At 47.4% G+C, this 12,122-nt stretch overlaps 1 protein-coding gene across 4 annotated transcripts in view; it reads left to right on the forward strand.

The window, feature by feature from the left end:
* Window positions 1-12,122, forward strand: part of DRP2 (dystrophin related protein 2) — a 41,846-nt gene that overhangs the window by 13,536 nt on the left and 16,188 nt on the right. For 3 of the 4 annotated variants that reach the window (XM_044763889.2, XM_044763890.2, XM_014828581.3), the window contains 9 exons: window positions 780-943; window positions 2,809-2,965; window positions 4,393-4,513; window positions 6,330-6,598; window positions 6,984-7,130; window positions 7,786-7,864; window positions 9,604-9,664; window positions 9,976-10,037; window positions 10,990-11,064. In XM_044763889.2, coding sequence (XP_044619824.1) covers window positions 780-943; window positions 2,809-2,965; window positions 4,393-4,513; window positions 6,330-6,598; window positions 6,984-7,130; window positions 7,786-7,864; window positions 9,604-9,664; window positions 9,976-10,037; window positions 10,990-11,064 — 1,135 coding nt within the window. Of the gene's footprint in view, window positions 1-779; window positions 944-2,808; window positions 2,966-4,392; window positions 4,514-6,329; window positions 6,599-6,983; window positions 7,131-7,785; window positions 7,865-9,603; window positions 9,665-9,975; window positions 10,038-10,989; window positions 11,065-12,122 lie in introns of those variants that run through there. The other variant, XM_070502571.1, reaches the window with a different exon arrangement.

Consider the following 12,122-nt stretch of genomic DNA (forward strand, 5'->3'; position numbering starts at 1 on the left):
AACTTCTTAAGGGCTGTTTGGCACAACTTCCACTCCCCCGACCCCCACAATACCCCATGAGCAAGGGATGGGCTCTGAGCTTGAGGGCCCAAGGCAAGACTTTGGCAGGCTCCAAGGCTGGTCATCTTAGCTGCCGACTCTGGTCGGAGTCCCTTGGAGATCAGGATCCAAAATGCTGCTTTAGCCCTTTCTCAACCCATGGAAGGTGAACAGTCCTCTTTAGGACGATTTCCAGCCTTCCTGACTGGTGGAAAATGCGAGTGGGGAAGAGGGGGAGGGGATGCCAAGGCCTAGATTCATTTGGGAAGAAGGACGTCTCTTGCTGATAGCTCTCTGGCTGGTCTGCTCTCTCTCTGAATCTTTATGGGGCAGCCCCTCAGCTTTCTGTTCTGGAAGGTGGGGTAAACTGTGGGGCCCTGAAATAGGAGCCTGCAGCTCACCTTGAATGCTATGGTTGCCAGTGTTTGGGCAATTGTGAGCCGCTCTTATCTAATGCAAGTACCTCCAGGACCTCATCTGGGCAATAGTCCTGGCAGAATTTACAACAAGAGAGATAATGATAGTCATCAGCAGTTATCTGTGACCGACCTGTACCAAGAGAGGACCTTGCAACAAATGGAGCCAAAGAGTCTTCCTTTATCTCAACCCCCACCTCCCCACTGAACACACCCTGGGACAAGGCCTTCTCTCCCCTTGTTCACACTTGTCCTACTTTGGCTTGGTGCAGACCAGGGTGCGGCCCACTCCAGGGATTGCAGGATGTCTGTGTTTCTATCCAGGTTAGAGCTGCTGCCACCACCCCTGCACCTCCTCAGGATGGTGCTGGGGTTTCCTGCCTAAGCCCAAAGCTCTTCAACGGGTCTGTTGGCGCCGCCGGACCCCTGGAACCACCAGCCATGAATCTGTGCTGGAACGAAATCAAAAAGAAGTCTCACAACCTGCGGTAAGGCCCGGCCCCTCGAAACAGGGGCCTGCGGGATGGGCTCGGACGGTGCCGGGCTCCTTCTGCTGCTGCAGCTTGTCCTTCTCCTCGCAGCCTGTGCGTCTCCTTGTCAGCCTCACCGTCCGCTTCTTTCCTTCTCGGGCAGTGGGGAAAGAACCCGGGTCAGAAGTCAGGAGCCTCGGATTGGAGCCCCAGTTTTAAGTAGCTGTGTCACCTTGGATAAGCGGTTTGAGTTATCTAAATTTTAGCTTCTACTTATTTGTGGATTTTTTTGAGGAAAAAAATGAGTAGAAGAATAATACCGGTCCTACCTACCTCACAATGTTTCGTGAATATTCAAATAAGATATGGAAATCCTTTCTGAACTTCAAAGCGCTGATGTGTAAATGGAGGATATGATTACGCCCTCCTTTTCTTCTTCTCAGAACTGTCCTCCATCTTGGTAGGACTCATCTGCCCTCTTCCCACCCTTTTAGCCCTCTACTCCCACCCATTGGTTGTGAGCCCACCTATTCCTCCCCAAGCTGAGGGCAAATCAGTGAGAGCCTGAGGGCAATATCCGCAGCACTTGTTCCTCTTCCCTCACCCCGCTCTGTAACACATACACACTTTTTCTCTCCACTCCCTATCATCAAGGACCAAACTCCTGGCTTCTGGTGGGTTCTGGTGGGGATGAGGCAGCATGAAGAAGTAGAAAGAATGCAGGCTCTGGAGCCAGACAAACCTGAGTTCAGATCATAGCTTTCCCAGTAACTCAACTGTGTGACCTCGGGCAAATTACTTAACCTCTCTGGGCAATAACAGTGCCTATCTTAAAAGCTGCTCTGGGAATTAGTAGAAGGAAAAATTTAGGTAAGGGGCTTGGCCCAGGTGGTAGGGAGGCAATGAAGAGTTATTACTGTCGGCTGAGGGGAGTGGGCTTCATGGCTGCACACAGGCTAGGCTGGCCTCCAGCTTCCTATCGCTTGGACCTCAGCTCATGGTTCATTTGGGGGGGTAGGTGGACAGAGATGATCATACAGTGTACATTTTTCTCCTTCCACACTTTAAACTTCTAGCCTGTGTTGTTACCATCCTTTGGGACCCTTGGGCTGCTAGTATTTGGGTGCATTCTCACACATGTGAGTGCCCACACTCAGCCACCTGACTTGCCTTTTCCTCTTACTGCATCCTCTCCTAGTCAGAGGGCAGACTCTGAGAAGCCCCTGTGGATGAACAGTTTGGCATGACTTGAGTTCCTCCAAGGCAAGAGGGCAACCAGACACTGTCATGTCTAATGCCCTTGGTCCGTTTCCTACCCTTCCCAGCCTGATGCTGGATACTCAACTCAATGAACCGACCTCCACAAAGTGTTTTAGTACTGAGCTCCATGGGGAGGTGCCTCAGGAGCCTCCGTGGGGGGATAAGAAGGAGGACTCCCGGCCTCCTCCTGCTTCAACCAGAGCAGTACCTCTTTAATCTGTGTAGTCAGCCCTCTGTCACTGAGGGTTCCACATCCGCAGATCGAAAGGCCCATTTAGACAGAACACATACAGACCTTTTTCCTTGTCATTATTCCCTAAACAATATAGTCTAACAACTATTTACATAGTATTTACATTGTATTAGGCATTATCAGTCATCTAGAGGTGATTTAAAGTATAGAGGAGGAGGTGTGTAGGTTCTATGCAAATGCACCATTTTATATAAAAGACTTGAGCATCTGTGGATTTTTGTATCGGCGGGGGTCCTAAAACCAATCCCCTGCAGATACTGAGAGACGACTGTATACATTAAGGTTCCGCATAAATATTTGTTTGGGGAAAAAGGTGTTTTGCCAGTTAAAAAGAAGATTGAAAATCACTGATCTTACCCATTGTGTGCAGTGCTCGCCTAGAGGCCTTCTCAGACCACAGTGGAAAGCTTCAGCTCCCTCTCCAAGAGATTATTGACTGGCTCAGCCAAAAGGATGAGGAATTGTCAGCTCAGCTGCCCCTGCGAGGGGATGTGGCCCTGGTGCAACAGGAGAAGGAGACACACGCGGTAGGTTAGAATTACGGAGGCCGCGAGGTGTAGCCTCTCAGTGGGGAAGGGACCTCTTCTGCAGCACCCTGACAGCCGGGCCCCCAGCCTCTGCTTAGACACTCAAAGTAACAGGAAGCTCTATGCAGTCCTACTGGTCTGTGGATAGCACTCCACAGAGTAAGTCAAACCTTCCCTCTCTATTCCTCTCATCAAATACTGGCCTCCCTTAAAATCCTGCCCTGAATTTTAATGGGGACAAGGAAAATGAACATGATACGATATGAAGTGAAAAAGCGCAGGATGCAAAACTGTATACAGGTGGATCTCAATTGTGCAAAAATCGATATAGATCTGTGTGCACCTATACACACATGGAAAAACAGAGAAGGAGCTATATCAAAATGTTCACATTGATAAACTCCAGGTGGTGAAATTAGAGTTCTTTTTAATTGTCTTCTTCATACTTTTCTGAAATTTCTAAGATTTCTGAGACTTATATTACCTCTATAATCAGAAAATAACAGATGTTTCTTAAAAATGACTGTGGAATGCACTGGAAGAAATGATAATTATGTGATGTGACAGAAGTGTTAGCTAGCACTACAATGGCAATCATATTGCTATATAAATATATCAAATTAATGTGTTGTACACCTTAAATTCACACAATGTTGTGTGTCAATTATATCTCAATTTAAAAAATGACTATGGAAAGAAATACAATACAGCCAGAAAATAAACAGACTATAACTGCGTGCCACAGTGTGGATGAATCTTAAAAGACAGTATATTGACTGAAAAAAAAGCCAGGTACAAAAAGATACATACGGTACGATTCCATTCATATGAAATTCAAAAATGGGCAAAACTAAGCACTAGTGTTACAAGTCAGGACAGGAGTTACTTTGCTGGGAGAAAGGATAAGACAGCGACGGGAAGGAGCCATGAGTGGGCCTTAGAGGATGCTGGTGGAGTTCTGTTTCTTGATCTTGGTACTGGTTACAGAGAAGAAATCACTGTATGGAAATTCATTGAGCTGTACACTTTTGATTTGTGTACTCTTCTTTGTGCATACTTCAACAAAAAAAAATAATTAAAATTTTAATGTAAGTTCTGTCCATCCTGATTTTGATGTCTCTAAGCCCCTTACAGGGGACTTTCTGAATCTTCCAGAGAACCAAGATTCCCAACCCCAAATCACCGTGTTTCTCTGTACCTTGTAGCATAGACAAACCCATTTCATACCAAATAGACCTTCCAGCGTCAGACTTATTCTTCTGGCTATGAGGGGACTGCACTTCTTTTCGTCTGGGTAGCCGAAAGATACATGACATTGCCAAAGGATCAAGTTGCGCTGAGGAGAAGGAAGGTTGTCAATTACAGGATGAAATTGAAAGCAACTGAAAGACTTCCTTCCCTGTTGACCATGTTGCTAAATTTCACAGGCCTTTATGGAAGATGTCAAGTCTCGGGGCCCCTACATCTACTCTGTACTGGAGTCAGCTCAGGCCTTCCTCTCCCAGCACCCATTTGAGGAATTAGAGGAGCCTCATTCTGAGAGCAAAGGTGCGTGGTCTTCTTCTCTTTCCCCTTCTTCTTGAGCTATGAACCACTAAACACCTTCCTGCCCTGCTCATTTTCTCGACTGTTATCTAGAAGGGTAGTGTTCTCCTAGGAGTCCAAAGGTGAGGAGGAGCAAGATTCATACTGCAAGAAAAAGCAAAGAGAACAGAGCTTGGAGCAGAACGAGTGTGTGACCCAAAGTTGTATGTGGCTCTCTGGAGCATCGTGTGTGGCCTTCCAAAGAGGCATGAAAAGGAAAAAAGAAGAGACTCGAATGCACTCAAGTGAATAAAAGTAGTAGTATGTCCTTTAAAAACCTGCTGATTTTGGGGCCGGCCCAGTGGCTCAGCAGTTAAGTGTGCACGTTCTGCTTTGGCTGCCCAGGGTTCGCCAGTTCGGATCCTGGGTGCGGACATGACACCACTTGGCAAGCCATGCTGTGGCAGGTGTCCCATATATAAAGTAGGGGAAGATGGGCACGGATGTGAGCTCAGGGCCAGTCTTCCTCAGCAAAAAGAGGAGGATTGGCAGCAGAAGTTAGCTCAGGACTAGTCTTCCTCACAAAAGAGAAAATAAATAAATAAATAAACCCTGCTGATTTATCCCAACATAGAGAGACATGTGGCAATGCTCTAATCAACCAACAAATACAAAAACGTTTTTACAATCTAAAAAGTTGGATGATGACATTTGAGAAGAAAATTGTGTCTTTTTGATACTTCCCCTGGTGACTTCTGGCCCCTTCCCTCGATAGAGTGGGCCACGCCAGGCCTAGGTTCAAATAAGGCAGCAGGGTGGGATCGATGGTGATTAGGTCTGAGCGGTGGCCCAGCAAGCCCTTTTCTCCATAAAGAGTCTTCAACCCTCTGAGATTGGCTATGAATAGCCTGGACAGGCCTTTCATTAATTGACTCCTTTGTCAATGTTGTTGACCCTCTCAGTTTACTTTGAGCTCCTCAGTAGGAGGGCCAGAACTCAGTGTACTGCCCAATGGGCCTCAGATAGGACAAGCTCAAGAGAGAGCAGGACAATTTCAATTAGCCTGGGGGCTCTGAATCTACTTCTGAGGGGAGGTCTGAAGGAGGAAGAGGAAAGCTACAATTTAGGAGCCTAGGTGGAAAAGTTGGGCAAGTTATACTGACCTCTCTTGGGCTGGGCCTTCATAAATATCCCCCTTCTTAGGATGGAAGTGGGCAGCAGACACTAACGCAAAATTGCATTCCAGGGTCCTGTGAATAGGATCCTGGGTGATTTGCTTCACTGCACCTTTTAATATACTTTACTCACTATTTACCTTGCCCAGTTTTTAAGAATATGAGGAAATTATATAGTCAGTGGAAAATACCAATATGGTCTCTTGACTGTGTTGGTGGAACCATGAACCTACACATATGATAAAATCACATAGAACTAAATACACACACACAAATGAGTACAAATAAAATTGGGGAACTCAACAAAATTGGTGGATTGCACGAGTATCAATATCCTGGTTGTGATATTGTACTATATTTTGCAGGACGTTACCATTTGGGGAAACTGAGTAAAGGGTACACGAGATCTCTATGTTATTTCTTACAACTGCATGTGAATCTACAATTATCTCAAAATAAAAAGTTTAATTTAAAAAAACTTGAGTGTACAAAAGGAGCTCAACCATGGAAAAATGTGTATTTGTGTGTATATGAATATGTACACAAATGCACATGTGCACACATGCACGCACGCACACTTTTATGAAGGGCTGTCTTTGTCTCTGTCTTTCCCTGGGCTGCCCCTGCCTGCCTGGCCTGACCTGACTTCCTGCCTACCCTTGCAGATACCTCTCCCAGGCAGCGGATCCAGAATCTTAGTCGCTTTGTGTGGAAGCAGGCGACGGTGGCCAGTGAACTATGGGAGAAGCTGACAGCCCGCTGTGTGGACCAGCACCGCCACATTGAGCGCACTCTGGAGCAGCTGTTGGAGATCCAGGGGGCAATGGAGGAATTAAGTACTACTCTGACCCAGGCTGAGGGAGTCCGAGCCACTTGGGAGCCTATCGGGGATCTCTTCATTGACTCACTCCCTGAGCACATCCAGGCTCTTAAGGTATGCAGGCCCCCTGGCTACAGTCCACCCTGAGACCTGACACTCCCCCAGACCCTGACAATGCTCCTGCTGCTGAGACTCCATTGTTGGCCCTGGCTACAACTGAGCCTCTCCCAGTTTATGTGCTGGATTTGGGGGCTGGTTTAGCTGCAGTCTCCTCTGTCCTACTGTCTTCTCTTTCCCTAGTGTTTTCTGAGAGTAGAAAGGGAAGAGGATAAGGATGGTGGCTGCCCACACCTTAGTTCAGTTGCCCCAATAGGCAAGCACCTAGGTTGTGTTGTTGAAACAAAATCTCTGGGTGAAGAGGGAGGAATTGAGGTGAATGACTAATGGTTCCTCTGTCCCACTCTCTGTCCGATGTGGGACTTGGGTCCTGGCCCTACAGCTGTTCAAAGAAGAATTCTCCCCCATGAAAGATGGAGTGAAGTTGGTGAACGATCTGGCCCATCAACTTGCCATTTCGGATGTGCATTTGTCAATGGAGAATTCCCGGGCCCTGGAGCAGATCAACATCCGGTGGAAACAGCTACAGGTAGAAGAGGAGCCTGGAGTGAGCCATGAGGAAGAGCCTCAATATAACTAGGCTTGGGGGAAACTTCTCCAGGCCCGAAAGAAGTAAAGGGGTGTTGAAATAAGATCTACATGGGAAAGGAATAGTAGAGAGTTTGAGGCCAGGCAACAGACTTCTCAATCTCTAAGCTGCAGGGAGTGATCGAAATGAAGATCTGATCGGGGCCAGCCCTGTGGCCGAGGGGTTAAAGTTCCACACGCTCTGCTTCGGCGGCCCAGATTTGCAGGTTCGGATCCCAGGTGTGGACCTAGTCCACTCATTGACCACGCTGTGGAGGCATCCCGCATATAAAGTGGAAGGAGATTGGCACAATGTTAGTTAGCTCAGGGCTAACCTCACAAAAAGAAATGAAGATCTGAGAGGAGCCTGTCTACACGTGGGCACTTAGGGTAGACAGGGGCAGATGAAGAGTGACTGCAGCCGGGAACAAAGGATGCACTTCTCTGACCCTTGGGAGTGCTGTGAGAGGGCTAGGAGTTGGGTGATGTTGGGAGGAGCTGGAACCAGAGGAGAGCCAGCCTATAAGGGAGTTCACAAAGATCCCCCGAGGGACCTGGAAATCCCGTACTAAATATCTGGAATGAATCTACTGACTTCCTACCTGTTCTTTCCACAGGGATCAGTTGGCGAGAGGCTTAAGCAGCTCCAGGATGCCCACCGGGACTTTGGGCCTGGATCACAACACTTCCTCTCCTGTACGTGAGACAAACGGCACTTCACTTAGCAGAACCTCAGCCACCTTCCAAGAGAGCCTGCTGTTGTCCCTTGGGGGCCCGATGGGATCCCAGTATACCTTGGCATACTGAAGCAGTAAGGATAAAGCAGTGTAGCACAGTGGTTAAAAGGACAGGCTCTCCAGTCAGAGAGACCTGGGTCAGAGTCATTGCTCCTGGACTCCATAGCTGTGAAAGCTTGAAAAAGATAGCTTCACCTTTCCGAACCTCAGTTTTCCCATATGAAAAAAGAGGGGGAATTATTACCTAGCTCATAGGGTTATGGGAATTAAATGACTTAATTTTTTCAACAACATATGTCGAGGGCCTCCTGTGGGCCAGGTACTGTTCTAGGCACTGGGGGTGTATCAGGAACAATACAGACAAAAGCCCTCAGACTTGTGGAGCTTACATTCTAGTGGCGGAAGCCAGGCCATAAGCAAATAAGTAAAATATATATAAGGTCGAATGATGACAAGCGCTATGGAAAGAAATAAAGCAGGGAAGGCGTGAATAGCGAGTGCTGGACTTCAGTGGGGAGGCGTTGCGATTTTAATAGTGTGGTCAGGAGGGGCCTCACTGAGAGCACGGCAACTGAACAGAGGCTTCAAGGAGCTGAGGGGATGAGCCATGTGGACATCTGAGGGAAGAGCATACCAGGCAGAGGGAACAGTGACTTCCGGGACCTTAAGGCAGGGGCATGGCTGAGGAACAGCAAGGAGAGCCGTGTAGAAGAGCATAAGGAAGGGAGAGAGCGGGAGGGCAGAGTGGTAGTGGGAGGCAAGAGGTGAGAACTTGGGATTTCATTCTGAATGGAATGGAGAACTTTTGGTGGGGTTTGAACAGAAGGATGACACGATCTGACTTATGTTTCAACAGTGTCAGCGTGTTGGGAAGCAAGAGTGGGAGCAAGGAGACCTGTTAGGAAGCACATTGCAATAATCCAGGTGTGGGCCTATGGTAACCCAGATCGGGGTGGTAGCAGTGGAGATGGTGGGAAGAGATAGATATGACAATTAGATATCTACACAAAGCATTCAGCAGAGTATCTGGCACATAGTAGGAGCTCAATCGATGTTAATGGAGGTTAGAACTATTGCTGTTAGAATCACTGGCATGCAGCTATACGTGCAGAGGGCTCTTGTACCCAGGGAAGCTGCAATGAGGAGGTTGGCCAGGGAACTGAGCCTCTCCTGGAACATCCAGAAGATAAAGACACAGAGCAGATAGGGCCATCCTTTTCCAGAGTTCCTCACCAGGCAGAAATGGGCAGTACCATTCCCCATTGTCCCACAGGACTGAGAAGCTTGACCTTCTTGGGGAAGGGCTTTGAGCCGCACGAGGAAAGTAGGATTCACTTCATATCCACAGCAGTACCCCAGCTGTCTGCAGCTGAACGGGTAGAAATGGCGGCCTGCTCAGGGAGAAGATTGTCAGGGTGGCCAAGGCCAGGTATTCCTGTTCATGCCCCTGCCACGTCTCTGGCACATGAGGGTATCAGTGATGACCTTTTCTCCTTCCCTTGCCCTAACATCAGGGAGAGAAGTGTGTTCATTAGAAGTTTTTGTCCCACCCTCAGGGGCTGTTAAGAGCTGGCAGTGAAAGTCAAGCATCCTCTTTGGGGTTTGACCACCTATTTGGGAGGATAGAGCGGGGGAGTTGCCCGGAGCCTGAAGAGCATTAGTGGCCAGCTTCTTTCTCTTTCTCTTCTCCCTTACCAGCCTCTGTCCAGGTTCCCTGGGAAAGAGCAATTTCACCCAATAAAGTTCCCTACTACATCAAGTGAGTGATCGTCTGAATCAGAAGCGGGTCAGTCACCTGCCCACCTCCTCCCTTACTTGTCTTTTTTCCACGTGTCCCTGTCACTTCTTATCTGTTGGGATTCCTCCACCCAGTCCAGTTTTTCCTCCTATTCATCTCAAGAGCTCAAGTTTCTACCTGGGTAAAGGTGAATGCTTGTGCCTTGGGATCTTCAGGGTTCACCCTCGGATCCTGCTGCTCCTTGCATCCAACCTATCACTGAGTGGTGCGCACCTGTGGGAGCGGGTGGGGGATGGTGTGGACCCTGGCGCTATTTATGCTTTTGTTTGTAGCCACCAGGCTCAGACCACATGCTGGGACCATCCCAAGATGACGGAGTTATACCAAACTCTAGGTAAGAATGCGGAGATTTATACAGCTGCCTTTGTCCTATAAGAATAGAAGGGAGTCCCATTCAAAGAGCCTCAACTGGAGGCTCTCCACTCCCCCTGGACCATTTTATCATCACATTAGGGAATTATCCTACAGATGTGAACCAGATTACTTTGAGAGACACTATCCCGGCTGTGATGAGGGTGACTCTCATGTGCCTTATCTTTGGCTACTAAGAGAGACTCACGATTACGTTGTAAATTTTACCCATGTTGATGCATGTGACTACAGTTCATTCATTTTTACTGCTGTAGAGTGTTCCATTGTATATACCACAGTTTCTTCATCTATTCTACTGTTGATGGACATGTGTGTCATTTCTAGTTTGCAGTTAACAAGAACAGAGCTGCTAAGGAGCTCTTGCCCATGACTTCCAGTGCGCATGTGCATGTTTTCCAGTCTACAGGTCATAACGTCATTTCAGTTGTGACAAGCATATAAAAAAATTGAAATAGACTAGGAAATATGAAACTGCAACAGATCCCTAGCGAGAGTCATAGGTGATATTAATTTTATGTTTTTACTTTATCAAATCTAGTAAGGTGGTGTTTCCTGAAATGTTTGATTCATTTATTTATTTATGTGCACATGTGTGTACGTATACTGGACTGCGATATAAATAAATTTCATACTATGTGTCTTGGTCAGAAAACATGTGAAAATCACTGCTCTGGGATACGTAGTTGGCTGGGTTGAAGGCTATGCGAATGCTCAGTTTTACTAGGTAATACCAAACTGTTTTCCAAGGTGATTGTACCAGTTGACTTTTCCACCAGCAGTTGTCATTCATCTACATCTTTGCTGACAATTGCTGTTGTTAGAGTTTTATTTTTTGCCCATCTGGTGGGTGTAAAATGGTATCTCGTTGTGGTTTTAGTTTGCATTTCTCTGATCTGAGTCTCTATTCTTTGCAGCTGATCTGAACAACATTAAGTTCTCAGCTTACCGCACTGCCATGAAGCTACGCAGAGTCCAGAAGGCCCTGCGCTGTAAGTCTCCCACTGCACTTCCCTGTGGCCTTCACCCCACTCCTGCTCTTCCTCATCTGTAAGCTGCTTCCCACTTTCATCCCACCTTGGCCAGGGTTGTTGATTCGCTTGATGGAAACTCTCCAAAGGCTGAGATATGCTGGCTGTGGACACCTGCTCTTTCCAGGGCCCTTCCATTCTCCCCAAGCCCCAGACTTGTTTCCAAATTAACCCACAGCTATCCTTTTCCTTGTCCCTTCTTCCATGCCCAACATGGATAATCAAGCAAGTCCTTGATGGCGGGAAGTATCCCAGTCGATGGTTTGGAGCCCCTGGGGGCTTGTGTTCTTTTGTCATCTTGAGGTCATTGCATGCAGCAGCAGAACTGTGGAAGCAAATTCCAGTGGTTAGGAGACAGCACGGCCGCAGATATAATGTGCTTTCTGGCCTTTCTCAGAGACACTGTCCATTCAATCCTCCTGGTCCAGGCATGTCTGGCTAGGCTGATTTCAGCATTGGGGGGTAATCAAAAAGTCCTCCTGAGGGGCCAGCCCAGTGGCACAGCAGTTAAGTTTGCATGTTCCGCTTCGGTGGTCTGGGGTTCGCTGGTTCAGATCCCAGGTGTGGACCTACGCACCACTGGTCAAGCCATGCTGTGGTAGGCGTCCCACATGTAAAGTAGAGGAAGATGGGCATGGATGTTAGCTCAGGGCCAGTATTCCTCAGCAAAAAAAAAAAGAAAGAAAGAAAGAAAGGAGGAGGATTGGCGGCAGATGTTAGCTCAGGGCTAATCTTCCTCAAAAAAAAAAAAAATCTTCCCGAGGTATGTCACATTTACCCAGGCATACCTAAGCCTTCATAACTGGTGTCTAGGATCTCAGAACAAGGCTTCTGGGCTAACAAAGCTATTTGCAGTTGAAATGTGTGTAAAGACAGAGAAACTTAAAATGGCATTTGACCCCTTGGGAGTTAATACAACAGAAGAGGTGAGTTTACTCACATCCCATCAACTTCTTGAAACGGATATCAAAGAACATGTGGATGTAGAAACATTTTGTGTTAATTTATGGGGGCTTTTG

The sequence above is a fragment of the Equus asinus genome, chromosome X (genome assembly GCF_041296235.1).
Source record: "Equus asinus isolate D_3611 breed Donkey chromosome X, EquAss-T2T_v2, whole genome shotgun sequence".
NCBI classification, from domain to species: Eukaryota; Metazoa; Chordata; class Mammalia; order Perissodactyla; family Equidae; genus Equus; species Equus asinus.